The 26,123-nt window shown below is 38.1% G+C and overlaps 1 protein-coding gene and 2 pseudogenes across 1 annotated transcript; all 3 read left to right on the top strand.

Annotated features, from left to right (window-relative positions):
• Positions 1–2,457: 2,457 nt before the first annotated feature.
• On the top strand, positions 2,458–3,406 carry LOC110211874 (olfactory receptor 4D1-like; annotated as a pseudogene).
• A 10,042-nt stretch (positions 3,407–13,448) lies between these two features.
• Positions 13,449–14,397, top strand: LOC110211873 (olfactory receptor 4D1-like). The gene is given in 3 exon segments (XM_020991436.2): positions 13,449–13,761; positions 13,764–13,970; positions 13,973–14,397. Coding segments are annotated over 3 exon segments (945 nt in total).
• A 10,547-nt stretch (positions 14,398–24,944) lies between these two features.
• Positions 24,945–25,896, top strand: LOC110211872 (olfactory receptor 4D1-like; annotated as a pseudogene).
• Positions 25,897–26,123: the final 227 nt, after the last annotated feature.

The raw sequence follows: 26,123 nt of genomic DNA on the forward strand, positions 1-26,123 counted from the left end.
ACTCTTAGGGTATTTCTTTTCCAGCTGTGTTAAAAAGGCTCTTTGAAAGCTGAAAGCCTCAATTAGAGTCACTGTATCACAACCAATATGTTCTGTCTAGTTGCCTAGGCAGAAGGTTCTGCCCATTCCATTGTCCATGTCCATCTTGTCCTTTTCTTTCCATTGTCTTTCTGTGGCTATACCCAGGTATGGAACTTCTGGGTGAAGGTCAGGGAAATATATGAAGCTCTGTGGTGACCTTGAAAATTTGAAATGGTGAGTACCCTCTCTCATTCCAAGGTGGATGTAGGTGAAAAGCTTTGAGATTGTTCCTTACCTTATGAACAACTCATCACTGAGGATCATCTTGAAAGTAGCTACAGTAGATACGGAGGGTAGAAGTAATTAATGAGTAAATTAATGATTTTGTTGGCACTGAGGGTGGGAGTTGAAAGAGATAATTTGTTGGCAATGTAAGGGGAATGTAATATTGTGGACATTTATCTCCTTATTCATAAGAAAAGCAAAGCTTTGAGTGGAAAGGGAATAAACATTTATTAAGTGCCTACTATATGTCAGGCACTGCGTTAAATGCTTACAAATATTATCTCATCTGATCTTCACAACAACCTTGGGAGGTAGATGCTGTTATTTTCCTCATTTTAACTGAGGTAGATAAAGATTAATTGATTTGCTCCGGGTGACACAGCTCATAAGTATCTGAGGCTAGATTTGAATGTCTTCCTGACTCCAGGCCCAGAACTCTATCCACTGTACCACCAACCGCCCATGGGTGACAAAAACCAACCAAATTCATGAATTTAGAGAAAGATTAGTGATAAGAGGATATGGAAATGCATGGGTAACACTAATACACGTAGACTCATGGTGCACTTCCCTCAAACAGTGGGTCATGAATTTATAGACATTATATACGATTCCTACTGGCTCTTTGCCTCCTATCTCTTTCTCTTAGTCTACTTACTTCCCTTTCTCTATTTTCTTCCCTCTTCCTCCTCAGTTCTCAGTCCTTTTGCTCTTCTTCTATCTTCAAGGCTCAATTTTCCCCCTCCCCTTTTACCTCAGCCCACATCCATTTCTTTTATCCTGATGACATCTTGGAATAAAGATAAGCTCTAAATCCCACTGTTCTTCTTTTATTCATTTATTTATTTTTATTTTTTCCCCCACTGTTCTTCTTAAGGAGGTAATATGACATAATACGGCTGGATTTGAAAGGAGAAAGACCTTGGTTTCAACCCCCACATCTGACACTGAATAGCTTTGTGAACATGAGCAAGTTACTTACTATCTCTGAACCTTGGGCAATCCTGTAAGAACATAAATTATCACCTCTGTTGGAGGGAATTCTCACACCTACAAAATCACAGCTCATTAATATAATGGCTTTTTTGGTGATGTTCCTAGAGCACCTTCAGACTAAATTCGTACATCACTTTAGAATCCTCTCATTACCTCTATTCTCTCATTTTCCTAATGGCCTCAACACACACATATTGTTTGCCTCAGCTTCAGTAAGTATCCTTCAGTATCCTACTATCTTTGAAGTATATTCTTAAGATAGGTGACAGATGGGATGGTAATTTGTTTAACAACTGAGAGAGATATATACAATTTACTGTGCCTTACCTAGCTCTGGGCAAAATATGGGGTGTGCAAAGGGAGTTAGAAGGAATCATTCTCTTTGAGAGCAAGAGAATATATTTCTTTTCATCCTCCACAGTACCTAAAACATAGTGATGGATTCAAGAAAAGTTCGTGGAAAAGAATTGAATTATAGAAGGATAAAAGTGAAATTGTCAAACTCAGTCTCCTCAAATTACAAATGAAATAACTGAGACCCAGAGAGGGGATGTAGTTAATAGCAAAGTTTGTGCTAATACTCAGGTTTTCCGACTCCTGGTTCAAGGATTTCTGACTACACTATGAATTGTGTTTATATATGCACATATGTTATGTTTGCAGATAAATAGGAAATGTTGGCTTCCAGAAGATTTAATAAGATTGTGGAAAGAACCTAAATTCAGCTAAGAATAGCTTTCCCAGGATAGTGAAACTTATTATGATGGGATTTATCGATTTTCAAATTTTATTCATCATATATATCAGACAGATTTGGGCAGTGTTATGCTAGGAATTTGGACTTCTGTCTCCTTTCCTACCCCCTACATGACTTTCCAAGTCTGAATGCCCAGTCTCTGGCCTCTCTTCACCACCACCCACTGGCAATTGGTATCAACAGCATCTGGATCCCCTACAGCCTTGGAAATTGCTGGCAGTGACAGTAGCCTGATTCTAGCATAGGAACTGCATCCTTTTAATTAGAGTGCTGGTTTAATGAGTTTTGCTGGTCAACTGAATTCTGATCCCTAAGGACTGCAGGTACAAGATGTAATTTTCCATTTTCTTTTTTTGAAATTTTGTGTGTTTCCTGTCCAGGTGTGTTAGAAAGATCATATGGAAGCAGGGAACTTCAGTAGGGTGACTGAGTTTGTCCTCTTGGGACTCTCACAGACTCAGGAGCTTCAAGGTTTTCTATTCCTTGTGTTCCTGATTGTCTACATAACAACTGCTATGGGAAACCTCCTCATTATAACTATAGTGACCTCTGACACTCGGCTCCACACTCCCATGTATTTCCTTCTCCGTAACTTGGCCATTATAGACTTCTGTTTTTCATCTGTCACTACTCCCAAGATGCTGGTTGACTTCCTGTCTGAGGCCAAAACCATCTCCTACCAGGGCTGCATGACTCAGATCTTCTTCTTCCATCTCTTGGGGGGTGCTACAGTCTTCTTCCTCTCAGTGATGGCATTTGACCGCTATGTTGCCATCTCCCGGCCCCTCCATTATGTCACCATCATGAACCTCAGATGTGTTTTGGGCTGGTGGTGGCTGCCTAGTCAGGAGGCTTTGTCCACTCCATCGTCCAGCTTCTTCTCTTGCTACCCTTGCCTTTCTGTGGCCCCAACATCCTGGATAACTTTTATTGTGATGTCCCCCAAGTCTTGAGACTTGCCTGTACAGATACTGCTTTCCTGGAGCACTCATGATTACCAACAGTGGGATTCTGGATCTCATCTGGTTCCTCATCCTCCTGGCTTCCTACACAGTCATCTTGGTGATGCTGAGATCTCACTCAGGGGAGGTGAGGCACAAAGCCTCGCTCACCTGTACCACCCACATCATTGTGGTATCTTTGATATTTGTACCATGCATCTACATCTATGCTCGGCCTTTCATCTCTTTCCCCATAGACAAAGCTGTTTCCATCAGCTACACAGTCATCACCCCCATGCTTAACCCCATGATTTATACCCTCAGGAATCAAGAGATGAGATCTGCCATTAAGAGGTTAGGGAAGTATCCAGTGATTTGTAGAATGAGTGAAATTCATGCTAGTTGACTTTGGGTAAATCATTTCACCTCTTCCAGACTAAGATTCACCCATAAAGAAAATGGGCAACTATATTCTATACCTCCCTTACCACCTACTCTAATTCTACAGTTCCACCCAATATCATGCACAGGAATACTGTGAGGATGCAGTAAAAGATGAACAGGTTTTTCACATAAGAATTCCATACCACTCTTAGAAGAGAAATACAATTTTTCTTATTCATTGGTGATGAATAAGCCATGATGAATAGCCACATGTGACATCAGTACAAGTCACACAGGTAAATTATTTCTGTTTCTCTCTTCCCTACTATTACTCTAAAGTTACACTGTCTTGATTCTGTAAACTCATATCCTACATATGTCTAAGCATATTTGTCTCTTCTGTTATCTCACAAATGCTTCTTTGTAGGGCTGTAAAACATGTTATTCTTCTTTTTAATAATTTTTCTGCTATGCAGATTACTAAGAGAAGTTCAGGAAGCTTCATGCCCAATATGAAGGATTTGGGGTGGACGAGAAAATTGAGACCCAGAGGATATATGTAAGATGCCTAAGGTGAAGCACTTATGAACAAAAGAATGTAGCTGTCTGTCTGTCCTCCTTGTGTCTGTATCTTTATTTCTGTTTTTGTCTTTATCTGTCTGCCTGAAGTGATTTCTCTGTGTTTCAACCAAAAGAACTGGCAGATATTGCTGCCACAATGTCTGTGATATTTGAATGATTGTGGAGGAGGCAAGAGGTCCTGAAGGCCAATAGAAGGGCAAAGGCTGTTCCAGTATTCAAATAAAGAAAGAGAAAAGAGTTGGCAAACTGTAAGTCAGTAAGCTTGACCTTGATTCTGGCAAAATTCTAGAATTAATTATTAAAGAGATAATTAGTGAATATCTGGGAAACAAAGTATTAATCACACAAAGCCAGTATGGAGTCATTGAGAAAAAGTTTTTAGACTAACCTCATTTCCTTTGCTGATATAGGATTACAAAACTGGAAGATCAAGGTAATGTGGTAGATATTAATATGGAATTTAGTAAAATGTTTAATAAGACAACTTCAGCTATTCTTGTGTGAAAAGTGGAGAGATGGAGGATAGATGGAAGTACAATTAGATGGATATAGAATTGGATGAATGGCCAGACTCCAAGAGTAGTCATTAGTTATTGTTGTTGCTGGGTTGTTTTCAGTCTTGTCTGACTCTTCATGACCCCATTTGGGGTTTCTTGACAAGGATACTGGAATGGTTTATCATTTGCTTTTCCAGTAGTCATTAATAGTTCACTTTTTATCTTGGAAAGATGTCTCCAGTGGGCTGTTTCAGGGATCTCTGCTTGGCCCTATGCTGGTTAATTCATATTTTTGCTTAAATAAAAGCCTAAATGGCATGCTTACTAGTTTTGTAGATAACACAAAGCTGGAGAATATAGGTAATGAGTTGGATGACAACCAGGATTCAGAAAGATCTTGACATGCTAGAACAACAGGCAGAAGTTAAAAAGTGGCAAATTGAGACTTGTTGTTAGGGAATACACTTCCTAAAAATTAATGACATCCAAAAATAGAATGTGTTATGTCAGGAGGCGGTGGCTTGCCTCTCACTGAAGACCTTCTGGTAGAGTGTAGGACCACATGTTGGGTATGTTGTAGTGAAGATTCTTTTTGGAGTGTGAGCTAGACTAGATGGCTACTGATGTATGCTACACTCTTTAATTCCATAATTCTATTGCTAGTCCTCTTTTACCTTTTTCTGTTTCTGTCACTATGTCTTTCTCTCCTGTGCATGTGTGCGTACATGTGTGTTTCTTTGAATGAGTGCTCCAGAAAGAACTATTTTCGAGTAAATATGAGACAATAATGGCAGACAAGCAGGAAACAAGAATTTATTAGGCACTTACTATGCTCTAGGCATGGTGGCTAAGTATAAAGAGTTATAAGTAGAAGAAGGAAGGGAATGGAGATGACCAGCCTGGGCTTCTCTCCAAATTGGAGGCTTAGGGGGGAACTCAGCCATGGGAAAGAGAAGAGGGCAGGAGGAGTGGAGGGTGGCAAAGTCTGGACAGTTAGGAGCAGAACTAGGAAAGGAATGAAAAATGGCTAGTCTGGGATCCTGCCCAAAAAGGAGGAACTCATTAATGGGAGAAAGAGACTAGAAAGGTGAAAGGAAATTCCAGGGGGAGAGGCAGCAGGGGAAATGTGGTAAAGTCCGGAGAGTCAGAAGCAAAGTTTCAAGGGGAAATAGGAAACATAATGAAATAAATTAAATTAATAATAATCTGTAATAATACATTTAAAATGTAATGAAATAGGATACATAATAAAATAATTTAAATTAATAATATACATTTATATAATGCTATAAGATTCCAGAGCACTTTCCTCACAACTGTCTGGAATAGGGTATGTGACATTATATTGTTGTCTTTATTGCCCAGAAGAGGAGATTGGTCTCATTGAGCTGGTGTGATTCATTAATGGTCACACAGCCTCAGAGATAGAATTTCAACCTGGTCGAAATCAAGTCCTGCAGTCTTGCCACTATGCCATTCAAAGTGGTTCATACATATGCACTTTGGAACGTGTATGGTTTCTTCAACCATAAAAGTTATGTAGAACAAGTAATACTATCTCCATATTACAGATGAAGAAACAAAAGATTGACTTATCAAGAGTGATGCTGCTTACTAGTGACAGAGTTATAGGGTATTTAAGGTGGAACACACTTCAGAGGTCAGCTACTCCAACACATACCTGAATCATGAATCCACTCTATGCTTGGAATACCACAAGAGCTCATTTAGCTTCCATTTGCAGACCTCCATTGATAGGGAGCTCATTATCTCCAAAGTAATTACCTCCTAATTGTTACGAATATTATATCGAGCACAAATCTGTCCCTCTGTAACTTCTACATCTTCATCTTCATTATTATCTCAGGGGATAGGCAAAATCAGCCTAACCTTTCTTCTATATATCAGATCTCCAAACATAAACCAACACTGATAATATTCTCCTTCAATATCCTCTTATTCATGCTAAACATCTACAATCCCTTCAACCAACCCTTGTTTACCACTGTTTCCAGTCCCCTAAATATCTTGATAACCCTTTTCCTAAAATGTCAAGTCCAGATGAGAACACACAATTCTAGATGTGGTCTGATTAAGGCAGTGTTCCATGGGACAAACATGTTTTTCATTCTCTATACTTCTAACCATGCAGTCTTGATTTGCATTAGCTTTTTTGGTGACTATATTTTACTGTTGATTAAGGCTGTATTTGCTAAAACTCCAATGCCTTTTTCACATGAACTCATATCCAACTTGAAATTCCCTATCTTTATTTTTGCATTTGTTTTTTTTTACCATAGTTCCTACAGTTTGTATTTTGTAAAATATATCACATTGTGAAGTATATATGTATTAAATAACAATGATTGTAAAATTTGTAATGCACACTTGCACACTCCTGTAATTTAGATATTGTTGAAAGAAATAAAAGATGTATGTAATAACCATAATAAGGCACTGATGAAGTTTTGTCCTGTGAATTTTTATTATTTTTTAATTTTTATTAAAACTTTCATTTGCATAGTTTTTATTTTGTTAAAATAACTGACTTTTGTTTTTATAAAAAGCTTCATTTACATAGTTTAATCAGCTGTATATCATTCCTTTGTTCTATTATCTTTATTCCACATTACTTTATATCTTCCTATATTTGTCTCATATTCATAAGTCCTTAGTGGGCAATGATGTGCCATAATTTGTTTGAAATTTCCAAATCACTGATTGGTCATGTGTTTTGTTCCAGGCTTTTTTTCCTATTACAAATATTGCTAAGAGGAATATTTCTGTACAGCTACATTTTTGTTCCCTGACAATAATGTTATAAATCAATAAATTTAGTGGTGGTATTACTGGGTCTAAAAGAATGGACATTTAAAAACTCTTTGAAGTACTTTATTAGTGCTTTGATTTGTATTGCAGCAAATCTGGAAGTTAAACTGAGTAGTATTATTATTTATACATATAAGCATGATCTAACTTTTTACACTCAGTATTTCCAATTATTTATTTCTTCCTTAATTTCTATACTTTTTTTTGGTATTTATACAAATCACGTGTGTGTCTTGGTAGGCTAACTCCCAGATTATATTTAACACATTTCATGATTATTTTGAATAACATTTCTTTTCTACTACTATTTCTGATTTTGGTTCATGATATATAGAAATGCTGATGATTTGTTGTGGGCTTGTTTTATAACTGGTTACTTTTCTGAAGCCATTTATATCTTGAATATCTCTTGTTGTTCTATTGGGGTTTCTAGAGAAACCATCATATCGTTCATATGTAGGGAAAACTCAAAGTTAGCAGCTTTTTGGTCAACAATTATTTCTTGGATTATTACTATCACTCACAGTAGCAAACTCTGTCAAATAACAAGGATGAGAATGGTCAACTTTGTTTCTCTGCTGTTCTTAATGCAAAAGATACTAATATTTGTCTATTATGCATAATTTTGACCCTAGGATTCTAGAATTTATTTCATTATATTAAGGAAAAATCTTTTCATTCCCAGGTGTTTTAGTGTTTTTAATATAGAGGGGAATTTGTATTTTGTCAAAGATTTATATGCATCTCTTGATATTATGATTAGATTTTTAAATAGTTTATTATAAATTTACCACTAAACCTAGGTGTAACAATTTAAATTCACTTTGCAACTATTTACATTTAATTAAATTATTTTTATTGTTCATGTGATTTAATGTGTTAATTGCTTCCCTAACATTGAACATCTTTGCACAAAATGAATAATTTTCTATTTCTCTATTCTACTTACCAGTGTTTTATTTTAAATTTTAATGAATTATGCTAATAAATACCAGTGGTTTCTTATTTTACTTTATCTTTCCCTGGTTTTAGAATTGGAACCACATTTGTACTGTAGAAAGAATTTTACAGAGCAATATCTTTTTTTCTTCATGAAAAGTTTCTACAACACAGATTCTTCCTTCTCCTTTGTCTTTCATAGTTGATCAGTTACCAAATTTCTTTTATTCTCCTTCTACAACCTATCTGGCATTTGTCTCCTCCCTTCTATTGCTTTTGGCTTGACCTAATTTGAACTTTCATTATTAACTAAGTGCACTATTGAAATAGCCTCCTAAGAGGTCTTATGTCCATTATTTTCCTTCTAATCCATATTTTGTACCTCTACCAGAGTAATTATCCTTGGGCCAAGATCTGGTCACTTCACTATTCCTCCTCGAAAATTTTCAGTGACTGCCAACTGCCTACTGACTAAAGCGCAAACTCTTTTTCCTAGGAGTCAAAGACTTTCCCAATCCAGTGCCACCCTTTCCAGCCTGTTCAGGGCCTTTCCAGCCTTTTCCCACATCACTCCTCACAATATACTTTATGTTCCAGAAAATCTAGCTGACTCTCTGTCCTCCAAACACACTCCCTAACACTCTCATCCCTCCATGGCTTTGTTTCCCTGTGCGTGGTGAATTTTTTTTCAGGCACTGAAAGCACAAAGGAAAAGAGGAGCAAGATAGAGGACCTTGAGCAAGACCCTTCACCTTTTTAGACCTCAGTTTCTTCAACTATTAAATGAGGGAGTTGAATGATCTGGGCAGAAAGTCCCTGCCAATTCTAAATCTATGATTCTGTGATACTTTCATCTTATGACCTCTAGGTATCTTACGTAAGCAGCTGACAACTCTTCCTTCAGGTAGTATTGGCTCTGCTTATTGTAAGAATGGATTCAAAATTATTAATGTCTTTTTTTTTCTCTTGCATCTCATGACCTTTTCTTTTCTTTCTTACTTGATGAAGAGGTTGGGTCTGCCAAGTGCCACAGCAACAGCAAAACAGTTTGATCATTGGTCAGTCATGTCAATGTAAGAAAGCAACCAACTCAATTATTTCATATGATACGCACACACAATGTGCCACCCTTCCCACACCCACCCCTCCCCACCTCTCCTGCCACTCCTGCCAAACTTCACATTCTAGTTATTTGTCTGGGTTTTTACATTTCATGTGGTTGTCTAAAGGAGCAAGTAAAAGAGCTGGTATTGTCCATGGTGCTAATTAGACAGCTAAGTATTTAGAAGTCTATGAATGGGTCCTTATAAATCTCCCTGGAGGTTCCTCTCATTTGAAAGGACTGAAACATTTCCTCATACTATTTCTATACCCCAGTAGCCCTACAATTTGTAATGTCCTTGGTGGTTTTATTCTATAGAAGGCCACTGAAAAATCGTGTGATGCAATAATTCTGACACTTTTTTTCTTTTAATAAATCCCACTGTTTCTCTGCCTCTGGAAACACCATTCCTCAGTTCTCATCTTTGGATTTAAGCCAATCCTTTTCTCTCTTGGGCATTCTCTCAAATGTGATGCCCAGCTTGAGTATATGTGAATTTGGGGTGAACATCAGGGAGATTTTAAAATTGTAGCATGACGTTGAGGATATTAAGTCCGAAATCCCATCTTCCACTCTGGACCAGAGGTAAGTGAGAGACCCACAGAATTGCATCATCACATTCCTGTTTTTCAGATTTGTAATTGGAACTCCAAGGCAGAACCTACAAGAGGCACAGAGGCAGGCATGTGCTAGTAAATGTTTAACATTAATATTCAAGGTATGCTTTTAAATACAATCTGGTCAGTAATATTATTCAATATTGTTTTAGACCATTTCAAATAACTAGACAGTATAAAATACGTGAGCATACACCTGCCAAAACAGACACAGGAACTATATGAACATAAATATAAACCACTTTTTATACAAATAAGCTCAGATCTAAATATTTGAAGTAATATTTATTATTCATGGGAAGGGAAGGTAATATAATTTTTAAAATGATAATTTTACCTAACTAATATGTTTATTCAATGTCATCCCAATTAAATTACTAAAATTTATTTTACTGAGTTAGAAAAAATAATTACAAAGTTCATTTGGAAGAGCAAAAGGTCTTGAACTTTAAAGAAACCGAGATAAAAGATGTAAAGGAAGTAGATTCAGCAGTATAAGATCTTAAATTATATTATAAGAGAGAGTATTGTTGAAATATAAAAAGGATAATTTCAATTATTTTTTAATTTAAATTTTCTTATGTAAATAAAACCTATGTATGCAAGAATAAAAGGTATGCAGAAAACTGGGGAAAATCTTTCATAGGCAATCTCTCAGATAAGATGTGATTGAGTTGGAATGTTGCTGTGCTGTAGGAAACAATGACCTGGTTGATTTAGAAAAACATGGAAAGACTTGGACCTATGAAGGTAGATGCTTTCCACCTTCACAGAAACAGATAGCAAGTAGAAATAAGCGTAGCATGATCTTACATATATGTGTGTGAGTGTACATGTATATATATGTATGTGTATGTTTAAAGATATCTATGTATATGTATGTATTTTATACATATGTATGCATGTTTGTGTGCATGTATATATATATATATATATATATATACATATATATATATATATATATACATATATATTCACGCTTAATTGTACCATTTTTTGGGGTGGCAGAGGTTGGAAAGGGGAAAAATAAAATAAAAAGTACACAGCAGAGAACAAAAGGAAACCAACAAGGAAGCAAAGAAAAACTGGGCAGCTTTGAAAACAATGTGTAACATGTATTATGTAGGTTTTTTTAAATGGAAATTTACTGTTTTATATTGAATCCTCTCCTATTGTCTGCTGTACATGGCAATTTTTTCCTTTTCTCACTTTGTGTTTAAATATTAAAAAAATTACCAAACCCCCCAAACCCCCCCAAATATATAATCTGGATTATTTTCTTTCCCCTACCACTTTCTTAAATTTAACATCAAAACAATAACTCAAACTCCATTTTTGTACCATTTGCTACATTTGATTTCCAAAGTGCAAATACTCAAAATGAACATTTAACAATTGGTTCTCTTGAGTCAGTATGAATTGGTTCCAGCACACCACTGCAAGATGTCAGAGGTGAGGGCAATGAGGGATGAAGTGCTTTTGGTGGGAGTGAGGATGGAGATTGGAAGACAAGGATGAGGAGTAATGTGTCTAAATTCTGTTGCATATGGGAACCAAGGCTTTCAGTGAACAAACACAGAACCATATCTATGAAATGGAGGGAGAATGTGAGGCAGACGATATGCAAACACACAAGTCACACAGAGCAATGCTGTCCTTCCTAAAAAGAAGCACACAATTTATAGACTTCACATATAATTCCTACCAGCTCAAGTCAGTCCTCTATCTTTTCCTGTCAGCCTCATTCCCTCACATTCTCCATCTTCTCCCCACTTTCTTTCCCACTTTCTCTGTGATGCAGCCTCTTCCTCTTTTTTGTCTCTCTTCATCCACATTTTCTGTATTGCCTTCTGTTCCTTCCTCTCATTTATGTATGATGTTATACTATGACATTATACAATATGACATTATATATTGATATGATGTAACATGATACAATATATATTACTTCCCAATTATTCTGTTGTTTCTATTGTTAGTATTCCTATGGTCCCTCATATTAGATTTCAGAATGCCCTCATTCTATCTCCCTCACCTCATTTTTTTTCACGCTATCAGCACACAAACGCACACTATTTTTATTTATCTCATGGAATATCTCCATTTTCATATGTTTTCTGAGAGTCAAGTGAGAGATAGGTTGGAGGTTTGGTTAGCATCTCAGGGACATCTATGGCCCTTATACTACCTTATTCTGCTCTGTGTCTCTCCCTATTTTGGACCCAACCTCAGAATGTGCATGTAAGCAGGGGGCCTCCTCCATATAGCAACTCAAAGAAGGATCCTTTAGGAAACCTTCTCTGATTCTCCCCCAGCTTCTACCTCCATAATTTCTTTCAAATTATTTCTCTTCACTCACATTGCCATCACACTAGCTAGGGTCCTTATCACTGCTCACCTGGCCTACCAAAATTACTTCCTAATTGATCTCCCTGCCTCCTGTCCCTCTTCTCTTCAATGCATCCTTCACAACAGCCATGAAAATAATTTGCCAAAAGCCCAGTTTTAACAGTGTCACTGCTACTCAAAATCTTTCAGGAGCCTCCAACTGCCTTTACGGTAAAATGTAAACCCAATAGCCTAATATTTAAGGTACAGTCTGACATCAGTCTACATTTTTAGCCTAATTTCACATTGCTTCTCTTCATATATGCTTTTCACATATATATATATATATATATATATATATATATATATATAAATACATACATACATACATACATACATACATGCATGCATACATACATTTCAGGCAAACTAGCTTGGTAGCTGCTCCTTGAACTCAACTTAATATTTCCTGTCCTGTCTCAAAACTTTCACACAAGCTTTTCACACCCCATACCTGAAATGGATTATTCTCTGATGCTCCCCCCACCCCTGCTCAAAGCTATAAGATTCCGTATCTTCCTTTAAGATTCAGTTCAGGTACACCACTTATGTATAGTTTTCCTTGAACTCCTTAGTGCCTCTCTTCAAACATTCACAGAGCACATTTTCGGATTTGTCTTTTGCCCCCTCTACTCCCTATCTTAGCATACTTATCTGTATACATTTCCTATCCCTCATCTCAAGTAAACTGCTTGAAGGCAGGGACTATTTTATTTCTTTCTATCACCGATGATTAGCACAATGTCTTGCATATTGCCAAGGCTTCATCAATATTATTTCAGCTGAAATGACCACACTGGACTCAGATCATACTTCCACTGTGCACCCCTCACTACTTTTTCCTTTTTTTACACAGAAAGTTCTGTTTTACACCCAGAGCCCTCAATCTCGGAATGCCCTAGAGAACCAACTTTTCTTACCCTTTTTATCCTCCCCTTCCTCCTCCTCCTCCCTAAGGCTTGAGATTCCAAAACAGGAACTTTATCCATAATGAATGAAACGTCAAAATTTTTGTTGATCCAGTAAATCCTGAACCTTGAGATTTCTAGGGACAAGGTATATGATTTCTTTAATGGTGTGTTTTCTCTCTAGGTGCGTTAGAAAGATTCTATGGAAGCAGGGAACCTCACCAGGGTGACTGAGTTTGTCCTCTTGGGACTCTCACAGGCTCAGGAGCTTCAAGGTTTTCTATTCCTTGTGTTCCTGATTGTCTACATAACAACAGTTATGGGAAACCTCCTCATTATAACTATAGTGACCTCTGACACTCGACTCCACACTCCCATGTATTTCCTTCTCCGTAACTTGGCTGTTGTAGATCTCTGCTACTCCTCAGTCACTGCCCCCAAGATGCTGGTTGACTTCCTGTCTGAGGCCAAAACCATCTCCTACCAGGGCTGCATGACTCAGATCTTCTTCTTCCATCTCTTGGGGGTGCTACAGTCTTCTTCCTCTCAGTGATGGCATTTGACCGCTATGTTGCCATCTCCCGGCCCCTCCATTATGTCACCATCATGAACCCTCAGATGTGTTTTGGGCTGGTGGTGGCTGCCTGGGCAGGAGGCTTTGTCCACTCCATCGTCCAGCTTCTTCTCTTGCTACCCTTGCCTTTCTGTGGCCCCAACATCCTGGATAATTTTATTGTGATGTCCCCCAAGTTCTGAGACTTGCCTGTACAGATACCTCTTTATTGGAGCTCCTCATGATTACCAACAGTGGGATGTTGGTTCTTATTTGGTTCCTCATTCTCCTGGTTTCCTACACAGTCATCTTGGTGATGCTGAGATCTCACTCAGGGGAGGCGAGGCGCAAAGCTTCTTCCACTTGCACCACCCACATCACTGTGGTATCTTTGATATTTGTACCATGCATCTACATCTATGCTCGGCCTTTCACCTCCTTCCCCATGGACAAGGCTGTCTCCATCAGCTATACAGTCATCACTCCCATGCTTAACCCCATGATTTATACCCTTAGGAATCAGGAGATGAGATCTGCCATTAAGAGGTTAGGGAAGTATCCAGTGATTTGTAGAATGAGTGAAATTCATCCTAGTTGACTTTGGGTAAGTCATCTCACCTCTTCTCATCTTAGATTCACCCATATAGAAAATGGGCAACTATATTCTATATCTCCCTTACCACCTACTCTAATTCTATAGTTCTCCCTAATATTGTGCATAGGCATATTGTGAGGATGGAGTAAAAGATCAATAGGGTTTTTATGTAAGAATTCTGCACCACTCTTAGAAGAGAAATATAAACTCTCCTATTCATAGTGTATTGATTATGGTGAATAGTTACTTGTGGCATCAATACAAGTTATACAGACAAATGACTTCCTCTCATCCCTTCCCTACTATCACACTTAAGTTACATTGTACCGATTCTGTAAACTCATATCCTAGACATGTCTGAGCATATTTGTCTCTTGTGTTATCTCCCAAATGCTTTTTTGTAGGGTTGTGGAACATACTATTCTTCTTTCTAATAATTCTTCTGTTATTCAGATGACTTTTCTAAGAGGAGTTCAGGAGGCTTCATGCCGAATATGGAGGGCTTGGGGTAGGCAAGAAAATTGAGACTAAAGGGTGTGTATGAGATACCTAAGGTGAACCAGTTATGAATTAAAAAATGTAGCTCTGAGGTTTTCTCCACAAATGTGTGTGTCGGTCTGTTTTGTGTTATCTTCATCTCTGTTTTTGTCTTTATCTCTCTACTTCTAGTGATTTCTCTGTGTTTCCACTGAAAGAACTGGTGGATGTCACTGCTGAGATGTCCATGACATTCGAAAGATTGTGGAGAAGGCAAGAGATCTGAAGGCCTATAGAAGGGCAAAGGTTTCCTAGTTTTCAAAAAAGGAAAGAGAAGAGAGTCTGCAAACTTAGGTCAGTAAACTTGACCTCGATCCTGGCAAAATTCTACAACTAAACATTAAAGAGATGGTTATTGAATAGTGTTAGTCAAACAGAGCCGGGATGGCTTCATTGAGAAGAAGTTCTCAGGCTAACTTCATTTCCTTTGTTGATAGTATTTCAAAACTGGCTGATGAAGAGAAGGTAGTAGATACAGTTGACATCAAATTAGTAAAATGTTTAATAAGGCAACTTCTGCTATTCTTGAATTAGATGACAACCAGGATTCAAAAAGACCTTGACATGCTAGAACAATGGGTGGAAGTTGAAATGTGGCAAATTGAGCCTTGTTGTTGGGGGATACACTTCCTAAGAATTAATGCCATCCCCAGATCAAATGTGTTATGTCAGGAGGTAGTGGGCTGCCCCTCACTGAAGACCTTCTGGCAGAGTGAAGGACCATGTGTTGGGTATGTTGTAGTGAAGATTCTTTTTGGAGTGTGAGCTAGACTAGATGGCTACTGATGTATGCTACACTCTTCAATTCCATAATTCTATTGCTAGTCCTCTTTTACCTTTTTCTATTTCTGTCACTATGTCTTTCTCTCCTGTGCATGTGTGTGTATGTGTGTGTTTCTTTGAATAAGGGCCCCCCAAAGAACTATTTTTGAGTCAATATGAGACAATAATGGCACACAAGTAGGTGACAAGCATTTATTAGGCACATACTGTGTGCTAGGCATGGTGGCTAAATCTAAAGAGTTATAAGCAGAATCAGGAGGGGAATAGAGGATGGCTGACTGGCCTGGGCCCCTCTCCAAAGTGGAGGCTTAGGGAGGAACTCATCCGTGGGGAAGAGTAGAGGGCAGGACGAGTGGAGGGATTTTCCAGGTGAGAAGATAGCTGAGACAGGGTGGCAAAGTCTGCACAATTAAGAGCAGAACTAGGAGAGGAATGAAAAATGGCTAGTTTGGGATCCTGCCCAAAATGGAGGATGTCATCAATGGGAGAAAGAGACTAGAAAGGTGAAGGGAAATTCCAGGGGGAGAGGCAGCAGGGGAAATGTGGTAAAATCCAGGAAGTCAGAAGCAGAGTTTCAAGGGGAAAGATGATACATAAAAGAATAATAAAATTAATAATATGCCGTAATAATACATTTAAAATGTAATGAAATAGGATACATAATAAAATAATTTAAATTAATAATATCCATTTACATGCTATAAGATTCCAGGGCGTTTTCCTCAGAAGTGTCTGAAATAGGGTATATGACATTATATTGCCCAGAAGAGGAGACTGGTCTCACTGAGATGGTGTGATTCATTAATGGAACTGGGGTGGGGAACCTCCAGCCTTGGGGGTATAAGTGACCTTCTAGGTCCTTGGGTGTGGCCCTTTCACTGACCTCAAGTTTTACAGAACAAATCCTTCCATTGAAGGGATCTGTTCTGTGAAGTTTGGATTCAGTCAAAGGGCCAAATTTGAGGATCTTGAGAGCCACATGTGGCCTTGAAGCCATAGGTTCCCCGCCCTTAGACAATTAGCTTCAGAGATAGAATTTCTTTTTTCTTTTTTTTTTTGTGAGGCAATTTTAGTTAAGTTACTTACCCAGTATTACACATCTAGTGAATGTTGTATGTCTGAGGCTATGTTTGAGCTCAGGTCTTCCTGACTAAAAGGCTGGTGCTGTCTCCACTGTGCCACCTAGCTGCCCCTCAGAGATAGAATTTCAATCCCAGTTGAAATCAAGTCCTGAAGTCTTGCTACTAAGCCATTCAAAGTGGTTCATACACATGCACTTTGGGACATGTATGGTTCTTTCAACCATAAAAGTTATGTAGAGCAAATAATACTATCTCCATATTACAGATGAAGAAACAAAAGATTGGATGACTTATCGAGAGTGATGCTGCTTACTAGTTACAGAGTTATAGGGTATTTAAGGTGGAACACACTTCAGAGGTCAGCTAGTCCAACACATACCTAAATCATGCACCCACTCTACACTTGGAATACCACAAGGGTTCATTTAGCTTCCATTTGCAGACCTCCATTGATAGGGAGCTCATTACTTCCTGAGGTAACCAATTCTGGTTTTTAATCCTAACTCTCTATTTTTAGGAATATTGCACTGCACCCAAATCCATTCCTCTGTAACTTCTATACCTTTATCTTTATTGTTCTCTTGATGGATGGGCAAAATAAACCTAACCTTTCTTCTACATACCAGGTCTTCAAACATAAACCAACACTGATAATATTCTCTTTAAATATCCTCTTCTACATGCTAACCATCTTCAGTCCCTTCAACCTACCCTTGTTTACCACTGATTCCAGCCCCCTAACCATTTTGATAACCCTCCCTCTAAATGATCTCCTCTTTGTTAATCTCCTTTCCTAAAATGTCAAGTCCAGATGAGAACACACAATTCTAGATGTGATCTGATTAAGGCAGTGTCCCATGAGACAAATATATTTTTCATTCTCTATATTTCTAACCATGCAGACTTAATTTGCATTAGCTTTTTAAAAATTTTTAATTTTTTTTGGCTAGGCAATGGGATTAAATGACTTGCCCATGGTCACACAACTAGTAAGTGTTATGTGTCTGAGGCCAGATTTGAACTCAGGTCCTCCTGAATCCAGGGCTGGTGCTCTATCCACTGCACCACTTAGCTGCCCCTTACATTAGCTTTTTTGGTGACTCTATCTTACTGTTGACTCAGGTGGTATTTTGCTAAAACTCAAATTCCTTTTTCGCATGAACTCATATCCAACTTGAATTTCGCCATAGGTATTTTTGCATTTTTTTTACCAAAGGTCCTATAGTTTGTGTTTATTAAAATATAACATTATATAATATATATGTATTATATAAAAAATGATTGTAACATTTGTAATGCACATTTGTACACTCCTGTAATTTACATATTATTGAAAGAAATAAAAAATATCTATTAACTGTAATAAGGTACTGATGGAGTTGCCCTGTGACTTTATCCTGACTTTTATTGTTATTAGTAGTTTCATTTGAAAAGTTTAGTTGGTTGTCTATCATTCTTTCGGTTCTATTGTATTCACTTTGTGTTACTTTATACCTTCCTATATGTCTTTTGATTCATCATAATCATAAGTCCTTAGTGGCAATAATTTTGCCCATAGTTTTTTTTGTGCATTCCCCTGTTATTGGTTGATCATATATTTTGTTCCAGGCTGTTTTTCCCCCTCCTCTTCTATTAAAAGAGTGCAAAAACAATATGTTTGTACTGCTAGTTTTTGTTCTCTGACAATAATGTTCTAAATCAATACATTTAGTGGTGATATTACTGGGCCAAAAAGAATAGACATTTAAAAAACTCACTGAAGTAACTTATTAGTGTTTTGATTGTATAGCAGCAAATCTGTAAATTAAATGGAATAGTATTATTATTTATACCATATCAGCATGATCTAACTTTTTATATTCAGTATTTACAATAATTTATTTCTTCTTTAATTTCTAGACTTTTTTTGTATTTATACAAATCATGTGTGTGTCTTGGTAGGCTAACTCCCAGATAGATATTTAACACATTTCATGATTATTTTAAGTAATATTTCTCTTTCTACTACTATTCCTGATTTAGGTTAATGATTTATAGAAATAGCTTATGATTTATTGTGGGCTTATTTTGTAAATGGTTACTTTTCTGAAGCCATTTATATCTTGAATATCTCTTGTTTTGGGGTTTCTAAAAAAACCCCCAACATATCATTCATATGTAGAGAGAACTCAAAGTTAGCAGCCTTTTAGTCAACAATTATTTCTTGGATTATTATTACCACTCACAGTAGCAAACTCTGTCAAATAACAATGAGGAGAATGGTCATCTCTGTTTCCCTGCTGTTCTTCACATGAAAGATACTAATATTTGTCTATTATGCAAAATTTTGACCCTAGGATTCAGGAGAATTTATTTTATCATATTAAGGAAAAATCTTTTCATCCTCAGATGTTTTCATGTTTTTAATATAGAGGGGAATTTGTATTTTGTCAAAGTTTTATATGCATCTCTTGATAGTATGATTAGATTTTAAATGGTTTATTTTAAATTTGCCACTAAACATAGGGACAAGAAATTAAATTTGCTTTATAACTATTTACATTTAATTAAATTATTGGTATTGTTCATGTGATTTAATGTGTTAATTGCTTCCTTAACACTGAACATTTTTCCACATAAAGATAATTTTGTGTCTTTCTCTATTCTACCTACCAGTGTTTTATTTTAAATTTTAGTTAATCATGCTCATGAACATAAATAGTTTTGTATCTTACTTTACCTTTACCTGGTTTTGGAACTGGTACAATATCTCTACTGTAAAAAGAATTTCACAGAGTGCAGTTTTTTTCTCTTCATGAAAAGTTTCTATAACATAGATTCTTCTTTCTCCTTTGCCTTTCATAGTTGATCAGTTATTTTGTTTATTCTCCTTCCACAATCTGTCTTGCATTTGTCCCCTCCCTTCCATTACCTTTGGCTCCACCCAATTTGAACCTTATTATTAACTGAGTACACTATTGAAATAGCCTCCTAAGAGGTCTTATGTCCATTCTTTTGTTTCTACTCCATGCTTTATACCTCTACCAGAGTAACTGTGCTTGTGCCAAGATCTGGTCATTTTACTGTTATCCTGGAAAATTTTCAGTGGCTGCTCACAGATTGCTGTTCAGCCTTTGTTTATTCTGGAAGAGGACCAATGATATCTGAAAGTGATGTCTTGACTTGCAAGTGAATTGGATTTAAGTGAGGCAGAGCTGTGCAAACTCTCACTCTCTCCTCCAGAGCCATCAGAATCCAGAGGCGAGACATAGGTCAAGATTACTGGTGATGGCCTCGATGCAGTGGGAGACCAACCTAAGTTCTTTCCCAGGTCTCAACTTGTCTGAGGCAATGTCCATTCAGTAATGGAAGGCTAGATAAGAATTAAGGCAAAAGGTGGTCTGGTTTGCCTCCATAAAAGAATCAGTCTGGGAGAGGAAGACCTTCAGAGTTTCTGGCCAGAACAGAGACAATTGCTATTTACACTCACTCTAAGTCATCAAAACCCAAACAATGAGCAAACGAGGCTTGGACTGGGACCCACTATTGGCCAATCAGTGAAAGAGTGATTTGGGTTTAAAGGCATAGTCAGGTAGTTCCATTTGAATCACAATGGGCGTTAACAAAGCCTGGTTTTCCAGTGCTGTATTTCAAGAAACCATAAATGAAAACTTTATGAGACAAAAAAGTTAATTGTCTCAGTTTTTTGAAAAACAAACAAACAATCTAATGATATGATAAGTAAATGGGGAAGAAAAAAAATCTAGCCCCTAAACCCCAAGATACCTTGTGAATTATAATCAATCAAAATTTTGGACAGACCACCTACATGTAAAGGCATGATTCCCCACTTGGACAGAGGGAGAGGAACACTAACTTCCTATTGAATATAGTTTAAGTTCCTTTTCCTGGAAGTCAAAGACTTCCCCAATCCAATGCCATCCTTTCTAGCCTGTCCAGGGCCTTTCCAGCCTCCAGCAAAACTAGCTGACTCTCTGTCCTCAAAACACATTCCCTAACACTCTCATCCCTCCATGGCTTTGTTTCCCTGTGCATGGTGAATTTTTTTTCAGGCACTGAAAGCACAAAGGAAAAGAGGAGCAAGATAGAGGACCTTGAGCAAGTCCCTTCACCTTTTTAGGCCTCAGTTTCTTCAACTATTAAATGAGGGAGTTGGACTATCTGGGCTCCGGGTATCTTATGTAAGCAGCTGACAACTCTTCCTTCAGGTAGTATTGGCTCTGCCTATTAGTAAGAATGGATTCAAGAAGATTATTAATGTCCTTTTTTTTTTTTTTGCTCTTGCATCTCATGACCTTTTCTTTTCTTTCTCACCTGATAAAGAGGTTGGGTCTACCGAGTGCCAGAGCAGCAGCAAAACTGTTTAATCATTGGTCATGTCAACAGTCATGTCACGGTAAGAAAGCAACCAACCCAATTATTTGGTATTATGTGCACTTTCACATAATCCTCCTCTCCCTCTCCCAAATGACACAATCTAGCTGTTTGGCTGGGTTTTTACATTTCATGTCTAAGGGGGCAAATAAAAGAGCTGGTCTTGTCCAGGGTGCTGACTGGACAGCTAAACATTTAGAAGCCTATGAATTGGTCCTTATAAATCTCCCTGGAGGTTCATCTCATTTGAAGGGACTGAAACATTTCCTCATACTTCTATTTCTATACCCCACTAGCCCCATAATTTGTAATCTCCTTGGTGGTTTTATTCTATAGAAGGCCACTAAAAACCGTGTGATGCAATAATTCAGACACTGTCTTTTTTCTTTTAATAAATCCCACTGCTGCTCTGTCCCTGAAAACACCAACCTCAGTTCTCCTTTTTTGGATTTAACCCAATCCTATTCCCTTGTGGGTATTCTCTCAGGTGTAATGCCCAGTCCCGTGTATGTATTACTTTGGGGTAAACATCAGAGAGATTTTGAAACTATAGGATGTCTTTGAGGATGTTAAGTCCTAAATCTCATCTTCCATTCTGGATTATAGGTAAGTGAGAGACCCATAGAATCAAAGCATCACATTCCTTTTTTCAGGTTTGTAATTGGGGGTTCAAGGAAGCATCTATAAGAAGCATAGGAGCAGGCATATGCTAATAAATATTTAACACCTGGATCTCCTAAAAGGCATGCTTTTAAATCTCATCTGCATTATTATCTTTCCCCTATCACTTTCTTAAATTTAAACATCAAAACAATAACTCAAACCCTATTGTTTGTACCATTTGCTACATTTGATTTCCAAAGTGTAAATACTCAAAATGAACTTTTAACAATTGGCTCTCTTGAGCCAGTATGAATTGGTTCCAGCACACCACTGCAAGATGTCAGAGGTGAGGGCAATGAGGGATGAAGTGCATTTGGTGGGAGTGACGATGGAGATTGGAAGACAAGGATGAGGAGTAATGTATCTAAATTCTGTTGCATATGGGAACCAAGGCTTTCAGTGAACAAACACAGAAACGTATTTATGAAATGAAAGGAGAATGTGAGGCAGAGGATATGCAAACACACAAGTCACACAGAGCAATGCTGTCCTTCTTAAAAAGAAGCACACAATTTATAGACTTCACATATAATTCCTACCAGCTCAAGTCAGTCCTCTATCTTTTCCTGTCAGCCTCATTCCCTCACATTCTCCATCTTCTCCCCACTTTCTTTCCCACTTTCTCTGTGATGCAGCCTCTTCCTCTTTTTTGTCTCTCTTCATCCACATTTGTTGTATTGCCTTCTGTTCCTTCCTCTCATTTACGTATGATGTTATACTATGACATTATACAATACGACATTATACTTTGATATGATATGACATTATACAATATATGATATTACCTCCCAACTAATTCTGTTGTTTCTATTGTTAGTATTCCTATGGCCCCTCAGATTAGATTTCAGAATCCCCTCATTCTATCTTCCCTCACCTCACTTTTTTCATGCTATCAGCACACAAATATACACTATTTTTATTTGTTTCATGGAATATCTCCATTTTCATATGGTTTCTGAGAGTCAAGTGAGAGATAGGTTGGAGATTTGGTTAGCATCTCAGAGACATCTGTGGCCCTCATGCTACCTTATCCTGCTCTGTGTCTCTCCCTTTCTGGGACCCCATCTCAAAGTGTGCATGTAAGCAGGGGGTTTCCTCCAAAGAGCAGCTCAAAGAAGAATCCTCAAGGAAACCTTCCCTGATTATCCCCCAGCTTCTACCTCCATAATTTCTTTCAAATCTACCTACTTCTCTTCACTCACACTGCCATCATCCTAGCTTGGGTCTTTATCACTGCTCACCTGGGCTACCAAAATTACTTCTTATTGATCTGTTTGCCTCCTGTGTCTGTGGGAATTCTAAAATTGTCTGGTCTGCAAGAAAAACCACTAAGGCAGAGCTTTTAGCCAATGACACTTTATGAAAGGGTCCATGGCCTCCTCTAATGAAATGGATTTTGGATCTTCCTCATGATATGAGATCCCACTTCCTCCAGGGCCTTAATTTTATAGTGCTTGATACCCAGAAAATTCAGGTGGAGCGGATAAAAAACAGTACAATCCTACTGGCGGATAGACCTTGTCCTTGACCCTCTAGGAGTGTCTACACAAAATGCAGAATCCCATGAGCTGACAAAAGTGAGTGAGCAGACCTTAGCAGACCCATCTTGACCTTCAGGAAGTCTTACCAAGCAAGTGATTACATCCATGGGGCTGGACTGATAAACAGACATCAAAACATCTACATTGGCCAAGGGCCAGTAGAAAGGCAAGCTTCAAGTTAGCAAGTGCTCATGGTCATCTCCCCATGTTGGGCAATAGAGGAATGACAAGGGATGGAGGGGCAACAAAAATACCTGGGGCTGTTTCCATGTAAGTAGCCCACTCTGCATGCTGGTCATGGTCACCATAACAAGGAAAAACAAGGGTGGAGGTTCTGTAGTTAGCTTCCTGTGATTAAGCAAGTGAACTTACAATCTGCACTGCACAGCTCTGAGACCTAATTATGCAGAACTTATGATTACTACCCCTACAGAACCATATTAAATTGATTAATACTAACTGGAATAAAGTGGGGCCCAATTAACCATCTGCCACATCCCCTTTTCTTCAATGCATCCTTCACAATAGCTCTGAAAATAATCTACCTAAAGTCCAGGTTTGACTATGTCACTCTGCTGCTCAAAATCTTTCAGGAGCCTCCAATTGCTTTAAGGATAAAATACAAACCCATATCCTGACACTTAAGGTAAAATCTGACATCAATCTATCTTTTTAATCTAATTTCACATTATTTCTCTTCACACATGCTTTACATTTCAGGCAAACTAACTTCGTAGCTGTTTCTTGAATCAACCTGATGTTTCCTGTCTCAAAACTTTCACACAAGCTTTTCACATCCCATACCTAAAATGGATTATTCTCTGATGCTCCTCCCACCCCCTGCCCAAAGCTTATAGCTATAAGATTCCTTATCTTCTTTAAGATTCAGCTTATACATAAGATTCAACTATACAGACACTACCTCTGTATAGTTTTCCTTGAACCCCCTAGGGCCTCTCTTCAAATATTCACAGAGCACTTTTTTGGATTTGTCCTTTGCCCATTCTACTCACTGTCTTTCTTTTTTTTTTTTTATTACTCCCTGTCTTATCATACTTATCTGTATATATTTCCTATCCCTCATCTTAAGTAAACTGCTTGAAGGCAGGGACTATTTTATTTCTGTCTTTCTATCACCAATGATTAGCACAATGTCTTCCATATTGCCAAGGCTTCATCAATATTATTTCAGTTGAAATGACCACACTGGACTGAGATCATACTTCCACTGTGCATCCCTCATTACTTTTTCCTTTTTTTACAGAAAGTTCTGTTTCTTAGACCTATTTGCTAGCATTCTCTTAGGCATTACACCCAGTGTCTTCATCTTGGAATACCCTAGAGAACCAACTTTTATTGCCCTTTTTATCTTCTCCTCCCTAATGCTTGAGATTCCAAAACAGAAAATTTACCCATAATGAATGATAGGTCAAAATTTTTATTGATCCAATAAATCCTGACCCTTAGGATTTCTAGGGACAAGGACCCAAATATACGTGTTTGTGTGTGTGTGTGTGTGCACATGTGTTTTAATGGTGTGTTTTCTCTCTAGGTGCATTAGAAAGATTCTATGGAAGCAGGGAACCTCACCAGGGTGACTGAGTTTGTCCTCTTGGGACTCTCAGAGGCTCAGGAGCTTCAAGGTTTTCTATTCCTTGTGTTCCTGATTGTCTACATAACAACTGCTATGGGAAACCTCCTCATTATAACTATAGTGACCTCTGACACTCGGCTCCACACTCCCATGTATTTCCTTCTCCGTAACCTGGCTGTTATAGACTTCTGTTTTTCATCTGTCACTACTCCCAAGATGCTGGTTGACTTCCTGTCTGAGGCCAAAACCATCTCCTACCAGGGCTGCATGACTCAGATCTTCTTCTTCCATCTCTTGGGTGGTGCTACAGTCTTCTTCCTCTCAGTGATGGCATTTGACCGCTATGTTGCCATCTCCCGGCCCCTCCATTATGTCACCATCATGAACCCTCAGATGTGTTTTGGGCTGGTGGTGGCTGCCTGGGCAGGAGGCTTTGTCCACTCCATCGTCCAGCTTCTTCTCTTGCTACCCTTGCCTTTCTGTGGCCCCAACATCCTGGATAATTTTTATTGTGATGTCCCCCAAGTTCTGAGACTTGCCTGTACAGATACCTCTTTATTGGAGCTCCTCATGATTACCAACAGTGGGATGTTGGTTCTTATTTGGTTCCTCATTCTCCTGGCTTTCCTACACAGTCATCTTGGTGATGCTGAGATCTCACTCAGGGGAGGCGAGGCGCAAAGCCTCTTCCACTTGCACCACCCACATCACTGTGGTATCCTTGATATTTGTACCATGCATCTACATCTATGCTCGGCCTTTCACCTCCTTCCCCATGGACAAGGCTGTCTCCATCAGCTATACAGTCATCACTCCCATGCTTAACCCCATGATTTATACCCTTAGGAATCAGGAGATGAGATCTGCCATTAAGAGGTTAGGGAAGTATCCAGTGATTTGTAGAATGAGTGAAATTCATGCTAGTTGACTTTGGGTAAGTCATCTCACCTCTTCTCATCTTAGATTCACCCATATAGAAAATGGGCAACTATATTCTATATCTCCCTTACCACCTACTCTAATTCTATAGTTCTCCCTAATATTGTGCATAGGCATATTGTGAGGATGGAGTAAAAGATCAATAGGGTTTTTATGTAGGAATTCTGCACCACTCTTAGAAGAGAAATATAAACTCTCCTATTCATAGTGTATTGA

Source organism: Phascolarctos cinereus, unplaced genomic scaffold, assembly GCF_003287225.1.
Source record: "Phascolarctos cinereus isolate Bilbo 61053 unplaced genomic scaffold, phaCin_HiC Scaffold_5;HRSCAF=322, whole genome shotgun sequence".
NCBI classification, from domain to species: Eukaryota; Metazoa; Chordata; class Mammalia; order Diprotodontia; family Phascolarctidae; genus Phascolarctos; species Phascolarctos cinereus.